Genomic DNA, 24,062 nt, shown 5'->3' with positions numbered 1-24,062 from the left:
ATATATCAGAATTGTATTTCTACTTATTTAACCTTTATTTAACTAGGCAAGTCAGTTAAGAACAAATTCTTATTTACAATGATGGACTACCAAAAGGCCTCCTGCAGGGACGGGGGCTGGGATTGAAAATACATTCAATTAAATATAAGACAAAACACACATCACGACAAGAGAGACAGTACAACACTACATAAAGAGAGACCTAAGACAACAACATAGCAAGGCAGCAACACACGACAACACAGTGTGGTAGAAACACAACATGACAACAACATGGTAGCAGCACAACATGGTAGCAGGACAAAGCATGGTACAAACATTATTGGACACAGACAACAGCACAAAGGCCAAGAAGGTAGAGACAACAATACATCACACAAAGCAGCCACAACTGTCAGTAAGTGTCCATGATTGAATCTTTGAATGAAGAGATTGAGATAAAACTGGCCAGTTTGAGTGTTTGTTGCAGCTCGTTCCAGTCGCTAGCTGCAGTGAAATGAAAAGATGAGAAACCCAGTAATGTGTGTGCTTTGGGGACCTTTAACAGTGTGACTGGCAGAACGGATGTTGTATGTGGAGGATGAGGGCTGCAGTAGATGTCGGGAGAGTGAAGGCTAAGGTGTCATCTGAAAAGCTGTCCATGTGCTACTGTAGCCAGTAACTTGTTAGGCAAATGTTGATACGCGTCATGAATGATTGACTAGGAGCAAAGGTATGTCTGGCACATAGGTCTACATTTTATCCATGCCCATCAGTCATTTAAACTAGGTTGTTATCCGGCATGCTCTCTGAGACTCTGACATAACAAGACCTAATCTGTTTGAGTCCAATATAACATTTCCTAGTTTTATCATTGAGTGGTTAGTGTTTAGCCAGTCCGCTACCTTGACACTGTTCTGTGAAACGGATACTTCGTGAACGTAGATGTCATGATTCGCTTTGATGAATCGTCTGGAGTTCCGCTGAACTGGGAAGCCACGTCGCTCATTGGCCAGCATTAGTTCCTTTTGACTACTTCGGCTTCTGCTATTGGCTGAGCCGCAGTCAGCCTGCCCGTGGACCCGCCTCCTCCCAGCAAAAAGGACAGATTCTGATTGATCATTTAAAGGCAGTCTTTCTGTTCATCCTTCCAGTACGCGTCTCCACCGTTTTTACATAGTGTTTCAGCCAGCCAGTCTTACCGCACGACCCAAGCGGACACCAAGCTCCCAGCGGTACCGGGTGAAGCCTCGGTGAGTTCCCCTATGCGCTGTCATCTATCTGTGTCTCTCGCTCTCTCTCTCTCTCACACACACACACACACACACACACACACACACACACACACAAACCACCAAATAACTCTGCACACACTAGGACGCACAGACATGTGACATGTTGAACCCACCGCGCGGTACTGCGCTAGCTGTTGTGTGGCTCATAAAGCCGCTTTTCAATCGTCTTTGCAAGACACATCTGCACTTAGTTAGCAATGACTCTGGACACGTTCTGTGTTGACGTGCGCGCTTTTGCCTATATCCCAGTTAGCAATACAATACAGTAGAGTAGGTAGTCTTTCTAGCTAGTGAATAGGTCACCTGCGCTGCCAGACAGGCTACTAGTCTATAACGTCAAAAACACTGTAGCGCTGCTGTCCTATGCAGCCTAGAGAATAGATGGTCATTTCGTTTTGTGTCGCTTTTACTCTGCGTTCTAGTAGTCTGCTGCAGACAGGCAGACTCAATTCTTCTTGCCTCTTCTCTGCGGAAGGGATCCGGACTGATCCAGTCGGAACCGGTTCATGAGGCACTAGGCTACAGTTGTTGTGCAACAGTGCAGTGCTCTTCTGATTGCGTCCAGTGGAAGGCAGTTTATTCTGGTTCTAACTGCGGCTAGGAATCATTTGCATAACAATAGCCGGTAACACTTTTACTTTAAGGATATCTATTATTTCTTAGTCCAGAGTTTGCAGGTATAGTCCCATATAATTAATAACGTTAACTACCTGTATAGGATCTCTGTGTAATGCATCATAATGTGGTTATAATGCATCGTAAGGATGTCAATAGGAAAAGTAGTGCTTTAGACAGGGAACCTGTCAGGTTACTGTAGATCACAGCATAGACCATGTGAGTGGGACTGTTGTTGTGGGATCACTGGCTCCATGAAGGCTTTAGTACACAACCACGTCAACTTCTGACAGCATGGATGTGTTCCCAAATGGCACCTTGCCTATTCCCTATTTAATGCACTACTTTAGCCTCATAGGCCCTGGTCAAAAGTAGTGCACTATATAGGGAATAGGGTGTCATTTGAGATGCACCCAGCACTCTCCAAGTCCCTACAGAGACAGATGGGGACAGACGGTGTGGGAAGGCTAGAATAGAGTAGACTGAACTTCCCAGGGTTGGGCTGGAGGAACTGAATTCAACCTGTACTGCTGTTGATCTAGCACCTTTTACAGAGAGTCATGTAACGTCTCATTTTGATGTTACACAATGATCACAACACCGTAGACACCACTCTGAGAGCTCTGTCTATATGGGGGGAAAGGTATACCCTAAACAGGCTTCAGTTCAAATGAAATATCTATCAGATTGACACAGAGTGCTCCTTCTTCTTCATTTTCCAGCATAGTCACCAGTTGAAGTAACCTGGGGTAAGGGATGATAGTCACCAGTTGAAGTATCCTGGGGTAAGGGATGATAGTCACCAGTTGAAGTATCCTGGGGTAAGGGATGATAGTCACCAGTTGAAGTATCCTGGGGTAAGGGATGATAGTCACCAGTTGAAGTATCCTAGGAGAAAGGGATGATAGTCACCAGTTGAAGTATCCTGGGGTAAGGGATGATAGTCACCAGTTGAAGTATCCTGGGGTAAGGGATGATAGTCACCAGTTGAAGTATCCTGGGGTAAGGGATGATGGTCACCAGTTGAAGTATCCTGGGGTAAGGGATGATAGTCACCAGTTGAAGTATCCTAGGGTAAGGGATGATAGTCACCAGTTGAAGTATCCTGGGGTAAGGGATGATAGTCACCAGTTGAAGTATCCTGGGGTAAGGGATGATAGTCACCAGGTGAAGTATCCTGGGGTAAGGGATGATAGTCACCAGGTGAAGTATCCTGGGGTAAGGGATGATAGTCACCAGTTGAAGTATCCTGGGGTAAGGGATGATAGTCACCAGTTGAAGTATCCTGGGGTAAGGGATGATAGTCACCAGTTGAAGTATCCTGGGGTAAGGGATGATAGTCACCAGTTGAAGTATCCTGGGGTAAGGGATGATAGTCACCAGTTGAAGTATCCTGGGGTAAGGGATGATAGTCACCAGTTGAAGTATCCTGGGGTAAGGGATGATAGTCACCAGTTGAAGTATCCTGGGGTAAGGGATGATAGTCACCAGTTGAAGTATCCTGAGGTAAGGGATGATAGTCACCAGTTGAAGTATCCTGAGGTAAGGGATGATAGTCACCAGTTGAAGTATCCTGGGGTAAGGGATGATAGTCACCAGTTGAAGTATCCTGGGGTAAGGGATGATAGTCACCAGTTGAAGTATCCTGGGGTAAGGGATGATTTCTGGATTTTAGCTGTGTTTATCTCAGAGCTTTGAAATTCCTCTTCCTGTCTCTGGGGCTCTGTAGCTGCTTGCCGTACTGCTGCATCCTTCATAAACAAGTAGAAAAAAAAATATACACAGGTTATGAAGACGTGTGTGTGTTGTCAAACCTCTGTTAAGTATCACAGGTTATGAATCTCTCTCTCTCTCTCTCTCTCTCTCTCTCTCTCTCTCTCTCTCTCTCTCTCTCTCTCTCTCTCTCTCTCTCTCTCTCTCTCTCTCTCTCTCTCTCTCTCTCTCTCTCTCTCTCTCTCTCTCTCTCTCTCTCTCTCTCTCTCTCTCTCTCTCTCTCTCTCTCTCTCTCTCTCTCTCTCTCTCTCTCTCTCTCTCTCTCTCTCTCTCTCTCTCTCTCTCTCTCTCTCTCTCTCTCTCTCTCTCTCTCTCTCTCTCTCTCTCTCTCTCTCTCTCTCTCTCTCTCTCGTGTTCCATAATAATAACCCCCACCCCACTGTAGCAGTGATTACACAACTCTAGAGCTACTCTGTCAGTGACCTCTCCCAGGACCGTTCCTATAGTTACAGTGGTCTCTCCCAGGACCGTTCCTATAGTTACAGTGGTCTCTCCCAGGACCGTTCCTATAGTTACAGTGGTCTCTCCCAGGACCGTTCCTATAGTTACAGTGGTCTCTCCCAGGACCGTTCCTATAGTTACAGTGGTCTCTCCCAGGACCGTTCCTATAGTTACAGTGACCTCTCCCAGGACCGTTCCTATAGTTACAGTGACCTCTCCCAGGACCGTTCCTATAGTTACAGTGGTCTCTCCCAGGACCGTTCCTATAGCTACAGTGGTCTCTCCCAGGACCGTTCCTATAGCTACAGTGACCTCTCCCAGGACCGTTCCTATAGCTACAGTGGTCTCTCTCAGGACCGTTCCTATAGTTACAGTGACCTTTCCCAGGACCGTTCCTATAGCTACAGGTTGTTGTTGTTGTCCAGTCAATCACATTTTATTTTATAAAGCCCTTTCTTACATCCGCAGTTATCACAAAGTGCTTAACAGGTGGTTGTTGTGTTAATCACCGCCACATGGGATTGGGTGGAGTGGTGGGGTCTTGTGGCATGTCGTTTAGTTAGTTGAGCGAATTGGAGAGAACTAACCTTAACAGCAGCTTTTCTCATCACCGCTGGTGTTTTGCCAGGAAAAGCATCAACCCAGAAACAACTTTTGTGTGTGTGTGGCCTCATTTGCATCCTTTTGCATTCCAACTCTTGCACAAGCTCAGTCTGAGTTATAGCAGTAGACTTGATTGTTTTTTGGATCATTGTCTTGCTGCATCAACCAGCTGTGCTTCAGCTCAAAGACAGCTGGCCTGACATTCTCCTGTATACAGAGCAGAATTCATGGTTCCTTCTATTAAGGCAAGTTGTCCAGGTCCTGAAGCAGCAAAGCATCTCCAAACCATCACACTACCACCACCATGCTGACCGTTGGTGTGAGGTTCTTACTGTGGAATGCGGTGTTTGGGACCCATGTCATCCAAAAAGTTTACTCAAATTTGCCAAAAAAGCATTTGGATGATCATCAAGACTCTTGGAAGAGTAATATAACTTTTTGGAGGGCACTGTAATTCATATCATAGGTCAAATTTTTTCCCTCTTCTGTTTTAAGAGGATAAAAATATATATATGTATTTTCTCTTCTCTTAAGTCAAACAGCAGTTACCTTGCCTACATCAGTCAAATGAAGAGTAGCCAGTTTCTGCTCTGCTTGCTTTTACAACTCAGAGAAAAAGCGCAACACACACAGACAGCAGCTGCCTCCATTCATCCTGTAAGCCAACCTTTCAGAAGCTTAGCCTTCACACAGCCTGTCTGCACGCTCTGTAGTATGGTCCTAAAGCAGACCGATGTCCCCAGTGAAAGTTGCACCCCTGGCCAATGGTGACTTTAAAAAAAACGTACAGAGTTGAATGTCTTCGATAGGAGAAAACTGAAGATGCCTCAACAACATTGTAGTTACTCCACAATACTAACCTAAATGACAGAGTGAAAAGAAGGAAGTCTGTACAGAATAAAACTATTCCAAAACATACATCCTGTTTGCAACAAGGAACTAAAGAAATACTGCAAACATGTGGATTAAGAAAATAACTTTGTCCTGAATACAAAGCATTATGTTTGGGCCAAATCCAACACAACACATCACTGAGTACCAAGCATGGTGGTTGCTGCATCATGTTATGGGTATGCTTGTCATCGGCAAGGACTTCAGAGTTTTTGTTTGAGGATACAAAATAAACAGAATAGAGCTAAGCACAGGCAAAATCTTAGAGGAAATACTGGTTCAGTCTGCTTTCCAACAGACACTGGGAGACAAATTTAGCTTTTCAGCAGGACAATAACCTAAAACACACAAACAAATACAATTAAATCCATTTTAATCCCACCTTGTAACACAACAATGTGAAAACAATCTAGGGTTGTGAATACTTTCTGAAGGCACTGTATAATACACAAAAAAGATAACTAACTGCAACAACTGAGAAATTAAAACAACAAAGGCTCATGTGTATGACATGGTGGGAGTTACTGTCTCTATTATATTATGACTGTCACGTCCTGACCATAGTAAAATGTTATTTTCTATGGTAGAGTAGGTCAGGGTGTGACAGGGGGTGTTTTTCTATGTTTTGTATTTGTATGTGCATGTTCTAGTTTTGTATTTCTATGTTGGTTTTGTTTGGGATGATCTCCAATTAGAGGCAGCTGATCCTCGTTGTCTCTAATTGGAGATCATACTTAAGTAGGTTTTTTTTCCACCTGGGTTTGTGGGAGATTATCTTTGAGTAGTGTATGTTTCACCTCTGTCTCACGGTTTGTTGTTTTTGTTAGTTCAGTTTATTGTTTATGTATCGCATAGTTTCACTCTGAAAATAAAATGTGGAACGACACAGACGCTGCACTTTGGTCCGCTCCTCCTTACGACAACCGTGACAGAATCTCCCACCACCAATGGACCAAGCAGCGTGCCCAGGAGAAAGAGGAATGGACCTGGGAGGAGATAGTGGACGGGAAAGGACCCTCGAGTCAGACTGGGGATTATTGCCGTCCTAAGGAGGAGATTGAGGCAGCAAGAGCGGAGCGGCGATATTATGAGGCACTATACCAACCACGAGGCAAGTGCGAGAGGCAGCCCCCCCCCAAAAAAAATGGGGGGGGGGGCACACGGAAGATTGGCAGAGTCAGGGTGGAGACCTGAGCCAACTTCCCGTGCTTACCGTGGAGAGCCGAGGGGTGAACCAGAGCCAGTCAGGGAGTCGAGTGAGGAGCTTGACGCAAGACTCCGGAGAGAGGTGCTGGCGTGGAGAGCGCTGAGGAGCGGGCGCGCTGAGGAGCGGGCGCGCTGAGGAGCGGGCGCGCTGAGGAGCGGGCGCGCTGAGGAGCGGGCGCGCTGAGGAGCAGGCGTGCTGAGGAGCGTGACATCAGTCCGGTGCGTCCTGTGCTACCTCCCCGCACTCGCCCTGAGGTGCCTGTTACCAGTCTGACGCCACCTGTACCGGTCCCACGCATCAGGCCTCCAGTGCGTCTCCACAGCCAAGTACGTCCTGTGCCTCCTCCTCACACACGCCCTGAGGTGCCTGTTACCAGTCTGACGCCACCTGTACCGGTCCCACGCATCAGGCCTCCAGTGCGTCTCCACAGCCAAGTACGTCCTGTGCCTCCTCCTCACACACGCCCTGAGGTGCCTGTTACCAGTCTGACGCCACCTGTGCCAGCCCCACGCATCAGGCCTCCAGTGCGTCTCCACAGCCAAGTACGTCCTGTGCCTCCTCCTCACACTCGCCCTGAGGTGCCTGTTACCAGTCTGACGCCACCTGTGCCAGCCCCACGCATCAGGCCTCCAGTGCGTCTCCACAGCCAAGTACGTCCTGTGCCTCCTCACACTCGCCCTGAGGTGCCTGTTACCAGTCTGGCGCCACCTGTGCCAGCCCCACGCATCAGGCCTCCAGTGCGCATTCCCAGTCCAGAGCTTCCGGCGACGGCCTGCAGATTATCTTTGAGTAGTGTATGTTTCACCTCTGCGTCACGGTTTGTTGTTTTTGTTAGTTCAGTATATTGTTTATGTATCGCATAGTTTCACGCTGAAAATAAATGTGGAACGACACAGACGCTGCACTTTGGTCCGCTCCTCCTTACGACAACCGTGACAATGACAGACCAGGATATAATCTGGAGCTAGATCTACTGTCTCTATTATATTATGACAGACCAGGATATAATCTGGAGCTAGATCTACTGTCTCTATTATATTATGACAGACCAGGATATAATCTGGAGCTAGATCTACTGTCTCTATTATATTATGACAGACCAGGATATAATCTGCAGCTAGATCTACTGTCTCTATTATATTATGACAGACCAGGATATAATCTGGAGCTAGATCTACTATCTCTATTATATTATGACAGACCAGGATATAATCTGGAGCTAGATCTACTGTCTCTATTATATTATGACAGACCAGGATATAATCTGGAGCTAGATCTACTGTCTCTATTATATTATGACAGACCAGGATATAATCTGGAGCTAGATCTACTGTCTCTATTATATTATGACAGACCAGGATATAATCTGCAGCTAGATCTACTGTCTCTATTATATTATGACAGACCAGGATATAATCTGCAGCTAGATCTACTATCTCTATTATATTATGACAGACCAGGATATAATCTGGATCTAGATTTGGATCTAGATTTACTGTCTCTCTGTTTTATCCTAACAAAAGGCACATTTTCTCCTCCAACAGGCAGTTCAAGAAGTCCTGCAATTCTTTCTTTAAATGTAATGAGAGTCATATTTGGAGCAAAATGTTTACAGTCTGTCTTCTCTGGCCGTCCATGTTTTTCTATGGTGCCCTGACTCTATTGCCAGGTTATGGTCAATGAGTCTGTACGCTGTTCATTTCTTCCTTTGTTTGAATTCTTTGATTTTGACGAGGTGTTGTGCTTTGATATCTCTATTTATTATTTGGTAACGTTGAAGTTTATAATTAAATGAAATTTTAGTTTTGCCAATAATTAGTGTATGAATTTTGGATAGAGATTTCTATTTGTTTTAATGTGGTTATTGATGGGTTGAATGGTTGAAATTAGCTGGTGCTTTTGGGCCAGGTGTCTAAATATTCACTCTCTGGGTTGTGGTGTTTGCATAAGAAAGCCTTGTGATGATAATATTCTGGATTACAGTGTGATGATAATATTCTGGATTACAGTGTGATGATAATATTCTGGATTACAGTGTGATGATAATATTCTGGATTACAGTGTGATGGTAATATTCTGGATTACAGTGTGATGATAATATTCTGGATTACAGTGTGATGATAATATTCTGGATTACAGTGTGATGATAATATTCTGGATTACAGTGTGTTAGCTAGAGTCCAGGATCTGTACTAGGGGGAATCGCCCAAGTTCTGCCCTACAGGCTAGGTTTGGGGCAATATATGTGCACACCTACAATATTTATACTAAATTCCAGGTGTACAATTTGATGATGTATATTTTAAATTGTACATTGGAGTTATGACAGAGTAAAATCATTTAAACCAAATTGTAATTGTTCGGTTACATTTATACAGGGTCTTTCTAATTGCAAAAGGTTCTCTGCGTGCTTTATCTGTTAGACTTTATGGCCACGGCAAACCGCCCAGATGAACTTCTAGTCAGACCAAGGTCAGTATACTTGGTGCTGTGTTCCAGGGATGTTTCTCCCAGGGTGAAGTCGTCTCTCTCATCTCTCTCGTTGCCAGGGTGACTGATTTTACACCATGGTTCTGTGATGAGGTTATTAACTCTGTTTGCGTTTCAGCTGAACACTATCACTGTAGGGCAGGCTGACTGTATAGGACTGAACACTGTAGGACAGGCTGACTGTATAGGACTGAACACTGTAGGACAGGCTGACTGTATAGGACTGAACACTGTAGGACAGGCTGACTGTATAGGACTGAACACTGTAGGACAGGCTGACTGTATAGGACTGAACACTGTAGACTTCAGTACCAGAGACGCTCCCTGTCTGTCATGTATATACTCTCTGGTACTGAAGTCCACAAGTCGTCTCTCCTTCCAGTTCTCTGCTGCCAATGACTGGAACGAACTACAAAAATCTCTGAAACTGGAAACACTTATCTCCCTCACTAGCTTTAAGCACCAGCTGTCAGAGCAGCTCCCAGATCACTGCACCTGTTCATAGCCCATCTATAATTTAGCCCAAACTACTACCTCTTCCCCTACTGTATTTATTTATTTTATTTATTTTGCTCCTTTGCACCATATTATTTATATTTTAACTTTGAACTTTCTTCAAACTACAAATCTACCATTCCAGTGTTTTACTTGCTATATTGTATTTACTTTGCCACCATGGCATTTTTTTTGCTTTTACCTCCCTTATCTCACCTCATTTGCTCACATTGTATATAGTCTTATTTTTTTTCTACTGCATCATTGATTGTATGTTGTTTTACTCCATGTGTAACTCTGTGTTGTTGTATGTTGTCGAACTGCTTTGCTTTATCTTGGCCAGGTCGCAATTGTAAATGAGAACTTGTTCTCAACTTGCCTACCTGGTTAAATAAAGGTGAAATAAAAATTAAAACATTAAAAAACGACATCACGTAACAGGAACTACAGTAGAGGAATCCTGTCTCTGGCCTCTCAGAAATACACCCTGCGCTCTCCCTCTGTCCTGTCCTGCCTCAGTAGATCTGATTTCACATCTGATGTATAGCTGCATGTTGTAGTATCTCTACAGGGGCCATGCCAAAGAGGATGTCATGGAACTATATTTAACTGTCACTTTTACCATTAGCGCTATGCAGCCTAAAGGTCAGAGGTTAAATGATCATAACAACCATGTAGTCAGTCAGTAGAATTCTGATTAAACATTGAGGGGGGATTTTCCCAGTCACAGATGAACACTAGTTTTGGACTAAGAAGCATTTTCAATGGAGAATGTAAATTGAACTAGGCTTAACTCTTGGCGTTCCCCTAGGATAGGGGGCGCTACAGCGATTTTTGAAAAAAATTATTGCCCATTTTAAACGGCCTACTACTCAAACTCAGAAGCTTGGATATGCATATAATTAATACTTGTGGATAGAAAACACCCTAAAGTTTCTAAAACTGTTTGAATGGTGTCTGTGAGTATAACAGAACTCATATGGCAGTCAAAACCCCGAGACAGATGGAAACAGGAAGTGGAATTCTGAATTGCGAACTCAACTTCATCACGTTGCCTATTAATCACACCGTGAGCTACGGTTCATTGAGCACTTCCTATTGCTTCCACTAGATGTCCCCAGTCTTTACAAAGTGATTTGAGACTCCTACTGTGAAAACTGAATGAATGAGACGCAGTGGAACGTGGTCACACGGAGAGGGCCATCACCATTATGACGCCGGCGCCCCTGGTTACCCTCCCCTTTCGAAACGTTTTGAAACACAATGCAATCATCCTCCTTGAATCTTATTGGCTCTCTTGTTGAAAAACGCCCTGAAGATTTATGTTATACAATGTTTGACATGTTTGAACGAACCTAAATGGGAAAAAATACATTTTCTCGAAATGGCTGTCCCGTGGCCGACGGAGCATTTGGATTAGCTTTCAGACGCGCTAACAACAACAAGCTAATGGAACATAAAGGATGAACTTTTTCGAACGAAAATACATTTGTTGTGGACCTGGGATGCCTGGAAGTGCTTTCTGATGAAGACAACCAAATGTAAGGGATTATTGACAATAGTATACAAGACTAGATGTGATATGCGATTGTTCCAAGATGGCGCAGACCTGTATTTACTAGGTAATTTTCTGAGTATCGCATCTCCTTTTATCGCAAAGTGTGATTACCCAGTAAAGTTATTTTTAAATCTGGTATTACAGGTGCTTTCAAGAGATATTCATCTATAAATCTTAGAATGACAATATTACATTTTAAAAATGTTTTCGAATAGTAATTTAGTAAATTGTAGCACTGTTTCACTGGATACATTTGAGGGAAAATAGTTAGTCAACGTCACGCGCCGATGTAAAATGCTGTTTTTATATATAAATATGAACTTTATCGATCAAAAGAATGCATGCATTGTGTAACATGATGTCCTAGGTGTGTCATCTGATGAAGATTGTCAAAGGTTAGTGCTGCATTTAGCTGTTTTTTGGTTATTTGTGATGCATGTGGTTGGTCGGAAAATGGCTGTGGCTACTTTTACGATATACTCCTAACATAATCTAATGTTTTGCTTTTACTGTAAAGCCTTTTTGAAATCGAACAACGTGGTTCGATTCAGGAGAGGTGTATCTATAAAACGATATAATTTGGAGAAAAAATATGAAAAAAAAATATTATTACATTTTGTTATGCTAATGGCGATAGGATTTTTCACTGGGCCGCACAGGGGTTAATCTGTGTCCTGGAAACGGGTCCTGGGTATTCTGCTTGTCTGTACACGGGGTGTGGTAGTAGTGTTTCCACCTGTAGTTAGGTCCCAGAGGGATTTCTCTGTCCTGGTTTCATGTAGAACAGTGGGCCAGACATAATGTGGGTTAGTATGTACACACACACAGTGGATGTCACTGTCTCATAGGGTCATGCTGTAGGGAGAGTGGTGAGACTGTTATGACTGGTCATGTGTGTTGTCTCATTGTTGTCAGATGAATCATGACTCTCTGGCAGCAGTCCATACATTACAACCTGTATCTGTCTGTTGTTGCTGAACAGTCCATACATTACAACCTGTATCTGTCTGTTGCTGCTGAACGGTCCATACATTACAACCTGTATCTGTCTGTTGCTGCTGAACGGTCCATACATTACAACCTGTATCTGTCTGTTGCTGCTGAACGGTCCATACATTACAACCTGTATCTGTCTGTTGCTGCTGAACGCTCCATACATTACAACCTGTATCTGTCTGTTGTTGCTGAACGGTCCATACATTACAACCTGTATCTGTCTGTTGTTGCTGAACGGTCCATACATTACAACCTGTATCTGTCTGTTGTTGCTGAACGGTCCATACATTACAACCTGTATCTGTCTGTTGTTGCTGAACGGTCCATACATTACAACCTGTATCTGTCTGTTGTTGCTGAACGCTCCATACATTACAACCTGTATCTGTCTGTTGTTGCTGAACAGTCCATACATTACAACCTGTATCTGTCTGTTGTTGCTGAACGCTCCATACATTACAACCTGTATCTGTCTGTTGTTGCTGAACGCTCCATACATTACAACCTGTATCTGTCTGTTGTTGCTGAACGGTCCATACATTACAACCTGTATCTGTCTGTTGTTGCTGAACAGTCCATACATTACAACCTGTATCTGTCTGTTGTTGCTGAACGGTCCATACATTACAACCTGTATCTGTCTGTTGTTGCTGAACGCTCCATACATTACAACCTGTATCTGTCTGTTGTTGCTGAACGGTCCATACATTACAACCTGTATCTGTCTGTTGTTGCTGAACGCTCCATACATTACAACCTGTATCTGTCTGTTGCATCATCACTGAGCGCCTGTGGTCTATCTACACTCGCCCGGTCATTCCTAGAATGTATTTTTATACACCTGATAGGTGCAGAGAATGTGTTGTTTTACAGGGTCAACCATAGTAGTACGGTACTCCTGGAGGAAATTGGGGTGAAGTGCCTTGCTCAAGGGCACGTCGGCATATTTTTCACCTTGTCTGCTGGGGTATTGGAACCAGTGATCTTTCAGTTACTGGCCAAACACTCTAACAGCTAGGATATCTGCCACCCTAGAGAGAGTTAGAGAGGTAGGGGGGAGAAGGGAGAGGTAGGGGGGAGAAGGGAGAGAGGTAGGGGGGGACTACCTGCTGCCCCTAGAAGCAACACCCAGGTTACGTCCTCGTGTTATAACGCGAAATCCGGGTTACGTCCTCGTGTTATAACGAGACACCCAGGTTACTTCCTCGTATTGTAACGCGACACCCAGGTTACGTCCTCGTGTTATAACGCGACACCCAGGTTACGTCCTCGTATTATAACGCGACACCCGGGTTACGTCCTCGTGTTATAACGCGACACCCGGGTTACGTCCTCGTGTTATAACGCGACACCCAGGTTACGTCCTCGTGTTATAACGCGACACCCGGGTTACGTCCTCGTGTTATAACGAGATACCCGGGTTACGTCCTCGTGTTATAACGAGACACCCAGGTTACGTCCTCGTGTTATAACGCGACACCCAGGTTACGTCCTCGTGTTATAACGCGACACCCAGGTTACGTCCTCGTGTTATAACGCGACACCCAGGTTACGTCCTCGTGTTATAACGCGACAGATAGAGGACACAGGTGTACAAGCCAGATTCATTCATGAATGTCTTTCTGCTTTTGTGTGTCATTCATTCTCCATTCTCGCTAAACACTGGATTCTCTGACTGAGTGAGAACCGAGCCTGTGTGTGTGTGTGTGTGTGTGTGTGTGTGTGTGTGTGTGTCAGCCCTCTGCTCAGTGACAGAATGAAGTGGAGACCCCTGATGAATAATGATCAGTTCAGTTTTATAACAGAGAGAGGAAATATCTGGAGACTGGCTTCTCTTTAACATGGAGAGGTGAGAGAGGAAAGATCTGGAGACTGGGACTAAATGACTATACCACTGGGACTATATGACTATACCACTGGGACTAAATGACTATACCACTGGGACTATATGACTATACCACTGGGACTATATGACTATACCACTGGGACTATATGACTATACCACTGGGACTATATGACTATACCACTGGGACTATATGACTATACCACTGGGACTATATGACTATACCACTGGGACTATATGACTATACCACTGGGACTAAATGACTATACCACTGGGACTATATGACTATACCACTGGGACTATATGACTATACCACTGGGACTATATGACTATACCACTGGGACTATATGACTATACCACTGGGACTAAATGACTATACCACTGGGACTATATGACTATACCACTGGGACTATATGACTATACCACTGGGACTATATGACTATACCACTGGGACTATATGACTATACCACTGGGACTATATGACTATACCACTGGGACTATATGACTATACCACTGGGACTATATGACTATACCACTGGGACTATATGACTATACCACTGGGACTATATGACTATACCACTGGGACTATATGACTATACCACTGGGACTATATGACTATACCACTGGGACTATATGACTATACCACTGGGACTATATGACTATACCACTGGGACTATATGACTATACCACTGGGACTAAATGACTATACCACTGGGACTATATGACTATACCACTAGGACTATACGACTATACCACTGGGACTATATGACTATACCACTGGGACTATATGACTATACCACTGGGACTATATGACTATACCACTGGGACTATATGACTATACCACTGGGACTATATGACTATACCACTGGGACTATATGACTATACCACTGGGACTATATGACTATACCACTGGGACTATATGACTATACCACTGGGACTATATGACTATACCACTGGGACTATATGACTATACCACTGGGACTATATGACTATACCACTGGGACTATACCACTGGGACTATATGACTATACCACTGGGACTATATGACTATACCACTGGGACTATATGACTATACCACTGGGACTATATGACTATATGACTATACCACTGGGACTATATGACTATACCACTGGGACTATATGACTATATGACTATACCACTGGGACTATATGACTATACCACTGGGACTATATGACTATATGACTATACCACTGGGACTAAATGACTATACCACTGGGACTATATGACTATATGACTATACCACTGGGACTAAATGACTATACCACTGGGACTTTATGACTATATGACTATACCACTGGGACTATATGACTATACCACTGGGACTATATGACTATACCACTGGGACTATATGACTATACCACTGGGACTATATGACTATACCACTGGGACTATATGACTATACCACTGGGACTATATGACTATACCACTGGGACTATATGACTATATGACGATACCACTGGGACTAAATGACTATACCACTGGGACTATATGACTCTACCACTGGGACTATATGACTATACCACTGGGACTATATGACTATACCACTGGGACTATATGACTATATGACGATACCACTGGGACTAAATGACTATACCACTGGGACTATATGACTCTACCACTGGGACTATATGACTATACCACTGGGACTATATGACTATACCACTGGGACTATATGACTATACCACTGGGACTAAATGACTATACCACTGGGACTAAATGACTATACCACTGGGACTAAATGACTATACCACTGGGACTATATGACTATACCACTGGGACTATATGACTATACCACTGGGACTATGACTATACCACTGGGACTATATGACTATACCACTGGGACTATATGACTATACCACTGGGACTATACCACTGGGACTATATGACTATACCACTGGGACTATATGACTATACCACTGGGACTATATGACTATACCACTGGGACTATATGACTATACCACTGGGACTATATGACTATATGACTATACCACTGGGACTATATGACTATACCACTGGGACTATATGACTATATGACTATACCACTGGGACTATATGACTATACCACTGGGACTATATGACTATACCACTGGGACTATATGACTATATGACTATACCACTGGGACTAAATGACTATACCACTGGGACTTTATGACTATATGACTATACCACTGGGACTATATGACTATACCACTGGGACTATATGACTATACCACTGGGACTATATGACTATACCACTGGGACTATATGACTATACCACTGGGACTATATGACTATACCACTGGGACTATATGACTATACCACTGGGACTAAATGACGATACCACTGGGACTAAATGACTATACCACTGGGACTAAATGACTATACCACTGGGACTATATGACTATACCACTGGGACTATATGACTATACCACTGGGACTATATGACTATACCACTGGGACTATATGACTATACCACTGGGACTATATGACTATACCACTGGGACTATATGACTATATGACGATACCACTGGGACTAAATGACTATACCACTGGGACTATATGACTCTACCACTGGGACTATATGACTATACCACTGGGACTATATGACTATACCACTGGGACTATATGACTATACCACTGGGACTATATGACTATACCACTGGGACTATATGACTATATGACTATACCACTGGGACTATATGACTATACCACTGGGACTATATGACTATATGACTATACCACTGGGACTATATGACTATATGACTATACCACTGGGACTATATGACTATACCACTGGGACTATATGACTATACCACTGGGACTATATGACTATACTATATATAGTCTCTGTCTGCCTCTCTCCATCCCTCATTATAGTTGACGTAGTCTCTGTCTGCCTCTCTCCATCCCTCAGTATAGTTGACGTAGTCTCTCTGTCTGCCTCTCTCATCCCTCAGTATAGTTGACGTAGTCTCTCTGTCTGCCTCTCTCCATCCCTCAGTATAGTTGACGTAGTCTCTCTGTCTGCCTCTCTCCATCCCTCATTATAGTTGACGTAGTCTCTGTCTGCCTCTCTCCATCCCTCAGTATAGGTGACGTAGTCTTCCTGTCTGCCTCTCTCCATCCCTCATTATAGTTGACGTAGTCTCTCTGTCTGCCTCTCTCCATCCCTCAGTATAGGTGACGTAGTCTTCCTGTCTGCCTCTCTCCATCCCTCATTATAGTTGACGCAGTCTCTCTGTCTGCCTCTCTCCATCCCTCAGTATAGTTGACGTAGTCTCTCTGTCTGCCTCTCTCCATCCCTCATTATAGTTGACGTAGTGTGTGTATGTGTGGGCGGGCACATAATGTTGTTACATGGTGTCCCCAGACAGGCTGACCTAAGTCTCAGGGTTCTCCTGTGTGTTAGTGAGACGTTGTTTTAGTCGGGGATTCTTCGCCGTCTCTGTCCAGATGAAGGATGCAGGTGTACCAGTTAAACCAGTCAGTATATCTGGCTTCCACAAAATTCCCCAAATTCCATATATCCTGGTTTGAAGATTCACAGAATCAGCAGAAAATACATAATCCTCCAACCAGGATTTAACGAAAACCTGGGGATTTATGTTGTTTATACAACCTGATAGGATTTATACAGTTTATACAACCTGATTAGGATTTATACAGTTTATACAACCTGATTAGGATTTATATAGTTTATACAACCTGATTAGGATTTATATAGTTTATACAACCTGATTAGGATTTATATAGTTTATACAACCTGATTAGGATTTATATAGTTTATACAACCTGATTAGGATTTATATAGTTTATACAACCTGATTAGGATTTATATAGTTTATACAACCTGATTAGGATTTATACAGTTTATACAACCTGATTAGGATTTATACAGTTTATACAACCTGATTAGGATTTATACAGTTTATACAACCTGATTAGGATTTATACAGTTTATTCAACCTGATTAGGATTTATACAGTTTATACAACCTGATTAGGATTTATACAGTTTATACAACCTGATTAGGATTTATACAGTTTATACAACCTGATTAGGATTTATACAGTTTATACAACCTGATTAGGATTTATATAGTTTATACAACCTGATTAGGATTTATATAGTTTATACAACCTGATTAGGGTTTATACAGTTTATACAACCTGATTAGGATTTATACAGTTTATACAACCTGATAGGGTTTATATAGTTTATACAACCTGATAGGATTTTGGGAAAGTTTCCAGAATGTTGCAACTATGGTATCAGTGAAGCCAGTCAGTTTCAGTCATCTGTCTACATAACAGTACTGTATGGCTGCACCAGAGTTACAGTCATCTGTCTACATAACAGTACTGTATGGCTGCACCAGAGTTACAGTCATCTGTCTATAGGTGTCAGTATGGCTTCATCAGGGTCTATCTAATGCAGATGGAATGAGACAGTTAGTGTTGTCCTCAGATGCCTTTTAGTTATCACCCCCCCCCCCATAATGCCTCCCCACACACACACACACACACACCTCTACACTGTCTGTCACTGACCTGCTAACCTCTACACTGTCTGTCACTGACCTGCTAACCTCTACACTGTCTGTCACTGTGCTGCTAACCTCTACACTGTCTGTCACTGTGCTGCTAACCTCTACACTGTCTGTCACTGTGCTGCTAACCTCTACACTGTCTGTCACTGACCTGCTAACCTCTACACTGTCTGTCACTGTGCTGCTAACCTCTACACTGTCTGTCACTGTGCTGCTAACCTCTACACTGTCTGTCACTGTGCTGCTAACCTCTACACTGTCTGTCTCTGACCTGCTAACCTCTACACTGTCTGTCACTGTGCTGCTAACCTCTACACTGTCTGTCACTGTGCTGCTAACCTCTACACTGTCTGTCACTGACCTGCTAACCTCTACACTGTCTGTCACTGTGCTGCTAATCTCTACACTGTCTGTCACTGTGCTGCTAACCTCTACACTGTCTGTCAGTCTTGTTGTGGTGCTGTAGGATGGATTCTCAGTTAAAACCACTGCTCTGAGAACTGTACCTATGCCTTAGTGCTCTCTCTGTCTCTGTCTCTGTCTCTGTGTGTGTCCTCTGATTGTATATGACTGACATTTCTCCCTCCGTCTTCAGGTGGCGTGAAGGCAGGTGTTGAGGACTGTCTTTCTCTCTCTGCCTCATTCTGTTGTTCTGAGTCATGGCGTCCTCTCTGCTCAGCAGGCAGCTGGTCCTCTCCCTCCAGCAGAACCTCAGGCTCACTGCACCAGGTACACACCGCTCACACACACGTCACTCACACACACCGCTCACACACACCGCTCACACACGTCACTCACACACGTCACTCACACACACAGAGGTAGTAGGAACAGTCGTGTGTAGAGGTTATGTCTGTTAGAGGTAATACCTATATGCAATCAGCTAATGCTCTATAACAGTTATATCCCGTTTGGTGTACACACACACACACACACACACACACACACACACACACACACACTGAGAGAAACGTCACACAACTACATTCTCTTAATGAGTCAGCTTCCTCAATCATAAAACAGAGGTCAGCTACATGGTTAAGACAGCCTAATGATATCACCCTACATACCCTGTGGCCAGACAGACGAATGATATCACCCTGTGGCCAGACAGACGAATGATATCACCCTGTGGCCAGACAGACGAATGATATCACCCTGTGGCCAGACAGACGAATGATATCACCCTGTGGCCAGACAGCCTAATGATATCACCCTGTGGCCAGACAGCCTAATGATATCACCCTGCGGCCAGACAGCCTAATGATATCACCCTGCTGCCAGACAGACTAATGATATCACCCTGCTGCCAGACAGCCTAATGATATCACCCTACATACCCTGTAGCCAGACAGACTAATGATATCACCCTACATACCCTGTGGTCAGACAGCCTAATGATATCACCCTACATACCCTGTGGCCAGACAGCCTAATGATATCACCCTACATACCCTGTGGCCAGACAGCCTAATGATATCACCCTACATACCCTGTGGCCAGAGAGCCTAATGATATCACCCTACATACCCTGTGGCCAGAGAGCCTAATGATATCACCCTACATACCCTGTGGCCAGACAGCCTAATGATATCACCCTACATACCCTGTGGCCAGACAGACTAATGATATCACCCTACATACCCTGTGGCCAGACAGACTAATGATATCACCCTACATACCCTGTGGCCAGACAGACAAATGATATCACCCCACATACCCTGTGGCCAGACAGACTAATGATATCACCCTACATACCCTGTAGCCAGACAGCCTAATGATATTACCTTACATACCCTGTGGCCAGACAGCCTAATGATATCACCCTACATACCCTGTGGCCAGACAGACTAATATATCACCCTGTGGCCAGACAGCCTAATGATATCAACCTGTGGCCAGACAGCCTAATGATATCAACCTGTGGCCAGACAGCCTAATGATATCACCCTATAAACCCTGTGGCCAGACAGACGAATGATATCACCCTACATACCCTGTGGCCAGACAGCCTAATATATCACCCTGTGGCCAGACAGCCTAATGATATCAACCTGTGGCCAGACAGCCTAATGATATCAACCTGTGGCCAGACAGCCTAATGGTATCACCCTGTGGCCAGACAGCCTAATGATATCACCCTGCTGCCAGACAGACTAATGGTATAACCCTGCATACCCTGTAGCCAGACAGACTAATGATATCACCCTACAGACCCTGTGGCCAGACAGACTAATGATTTAACTCTACAGACCCTGTGGCCAGACAGCCTACTGATTTAACTCTACAGACCCTGTGGCCAGACAGCCTACTGATTTAACTCTACAGACCCTGTGGCCAGACAGCCTACTGATTTAACTCTACAGACCCTGTGGCCAGACAGCCTACTGATTTAACTCTACAGACCCTGTGGCCAGACAGCCTACTGATTTAACTCTACAGACCCTGTGGCCAGACAGCCTACTGATTTAACTCTACAGACCCTGTGGCCAGACAGCCTACTGATTTAACTCTACAGACCCTGTGGCCAGACAGCCTACTGATTTAACTCTACAGACCCTGTGGCCAGACAGACTAATGATTTAACCCTACATACCCTGTGGCCAGACAGCCTAATGATATCACCCTGCTGCCAGACAGCCTAATGATATCACCCTGCTGCCAGACAGACTAATGGTATAACCCTGCATACCCTGTAGCCAGACAGACTAATGATATAACCCTACATACCCTGTAGCCAGACAGACTAATGATATCACCCTACATACCCTGTAGCCAGACAGACTAATGATATCACCCTACATACCCTGTAGCCAGACAGACTAATGATATAACCCTACATACCCTGTAGCCAGACAGACTAATGATATCACCCTACATACCCTGTAGCCAGACAGACTAATGATATCACCCTACATACCCTGTAGCCAGACAGACTAATGATATCACCTTACATACCTGTCACGGAATTCTAGGACCAGTGGAGATGCGGAATCAGGCGCAGGAGACAGAGGCCCGGAGCAACAGATTTTTAATGCCACGGTAAACAAAAATACAACAGCCGAAAGGCACAGGGCGCTTAAATAAGTCCGCCAGGAAAACACATTCCCAAAAGAAAGCACAAAGAAAAGCGCACGGGGCGCAGCCCGGCAATAAGTCGCACACAGGCCAGCGAAACAGGCCACACACACAGCTGTCCTGAGTGGACGATAAACAGTACTCACGACTAGACAGTGTAGCAGGCTCAATAAACGCAGTGCTCACAAACAATTACCCACCAACACACAGACAAACACACCCTACTAATATAGGACTCCCAATCAAAGGCAACTCAACACACCTGCCTTCAATTGGGAGTCCAATCCCAATTAACTCTACATAGAAAACAAACCTAGAACCTATACCCACAACTAACTAACTAAACCTAGAAATACATAAACACAGAGCAGTGCCCAAAACCCCCGGAATACATAAATAAAACAACCTACTACCTACACCACCACCCCGAACCATATAAAACAAATACCCTCTGCCACATCCTGACCAAACTACAACAACAAATAACCCTTAACTGGTCAGGATGTGACAATACCCCCCCTAAAGGTGCAGACCCCGGATGCACCTCCTATGTAACAAAATCCCCCCCAAAAACAACAACAACAAAACTAATGGTATAACCCTACAGACCCTGTAGCCAGACAGACTAATGATATCACCCAACATACCCTGTAGCCAGACAGACTAATGATATCACCCTACATACCCTGTAGCCAGACAGACTAATGATATCACCCTACAGGCCCTGTAGCCAGACAGACTAATGATATCACCCTACAGACCCTGTGGCCAGACAGACTAATGATATCACCCTACATACCCTGTGGCCAGACAGACTAATGATATCACCCTACATACCCTGTAGCCAGACAGACTAATGATATCACCCTACAGGCCCTGTAGCCAGACAGACTAATGATATCACCCTACAGACCCTGTAGCCAGACAGACTAATGATATCACCCTACATACCCTGTAGCCAGACAGACTAATGATTTAACCCTACAGACCCTGTGGCCAGACAGACTAATGATTTAACCCTACAGACCCTGTGGCCAGACAGACTAATGGTATCACCCTACAGACCCTGTGGCCAGACAGACTAATGATATCACCCTATATACCCTGTGGCCAGACAGACTAATGATATCACCCTATATACCCTGTGGCCAGACAGACTAATGGTATCACCCTACATACCCTGTAGCCAGACAGACTAATGATATCACCCTACAGGCCCTGTAGCCAGACAGACTAATGATATCACCCTACAGACCCTGTAGCCAGACAGACTAATGATATCACCCTACATACCCTGTAGCCAGACAGACTAATGATTTAACCCTACAGACCCTGTGGCCAGACAGACTAATGATTTAACCCTACAGACCCTGTGGCCAGACAGACTAATGGTATCACCCTACAGACCCTGTGGCCAGACAGACTAATGATATCACCCTATATACCCTGTGGCCAGACAGACTAATGATATCACCCTATATACCCTGTGGCCAGACAGACTAATGGTATCACCCTACATACCCTGTGGCCAGACAGACGAATGATTTAACCCTACAGACCCTGTGGCCAGACAGACTAATGATATCACCCTACATACCCTGTGGCCAGACAGACGAATGATTTAACCCTACAGACCCTGTGGCCAGACAGACTAATGATATCACCCTACAGACCCTGTGGCCAGATAGCCTAATGATATCACCCTACAGACCCTGTGTCCAGACAATCTAATGATTTAACCCTACATAGCCTGGGGCCAGACAGACTAATGATATCACCCTACAGACCCTGTAGCCAGACAGACTAATGATATCACCCTACATACCCTGGGGCCAGACAGACTAATGATATAACCCTACATACCCTGGGGCCAGACAGACTAATGATATCACCCTACAGACCCTGTGGCCAGACAGACTAATGATTTAACCCTACAGACCCTGTGTCCAGACAGACTAATGATATCACCCTACAGACCCTGTAGCCAGACAGACTAATGATATCACCCTACAGACCCTGTGTCCAGACAGACTAATGATTTAACCCTACAGACCCTGTGGCCAGACAGACTAATGATTTAACCCTACAGACCCTGTGTCCAGACAGACAGGAACTAAGGCTGATACAGCATGACATAATGAATGGAGGGTTTGTCCTTGTCTGAGGTTAAGTTGAAGGATCTTCTGCAGGACAAGTCAGCAACACAGCATTGCCTTAACATTCTCTCTCTCTCTGTGTGTGTGTGTGCG

The 24,062-nt window shown here is 44.3% G+C and overlaps 1 protein-coding gene across 1 annotated transcript in view; it reads left to right on the top strand.

Moving 5' to 3' along the window:
• Positions 1 to 609: 609 nt before the first annotated feature.
• The window catches only part of LOC115208398 (4-aminobutyrate aminotransferase, mitochondrial), a 56,103-nt gene continuing 32,650 nt past the window's right edge, over positions 610 to 24,062 (top strand). The window contains exons 1-2 of the mRNA XM_029776432.1: positions 610 to 1,232; positions 19,331 to 19,464. Of these exons, the coding sequence (XP_029632292.1) occupies positions 19,395 to 19,464 (70 nt within the window). The 5' untranslated portion in view covers positions 610 to 1,232; positions 19,331 to 19,394. The remainder of the gene's footprint in view (positions 1,233 to 19,330; positions 19,465 to 24,062) is intronic.

The sequence above is a fragment of the Salmo trutta genome, chromosome 1 (genome assembly GCF_901001165.1).
Source record: "Salmo trutta chromosome 1, fSalTru1.1, whole genome shotgun sequence".
In the NCBI taxonomy this organism is placed as follows: Eukaryota; Metazoa; Chordata; class Actinopteri; order Salmoniformes; family Salmonidae; genus Salmo; species Salmo trutta.
Note: the sequence above shows the minus strand (reverse complement) of the source record. Positions and strands in the feature narration are given on the sequence as shown.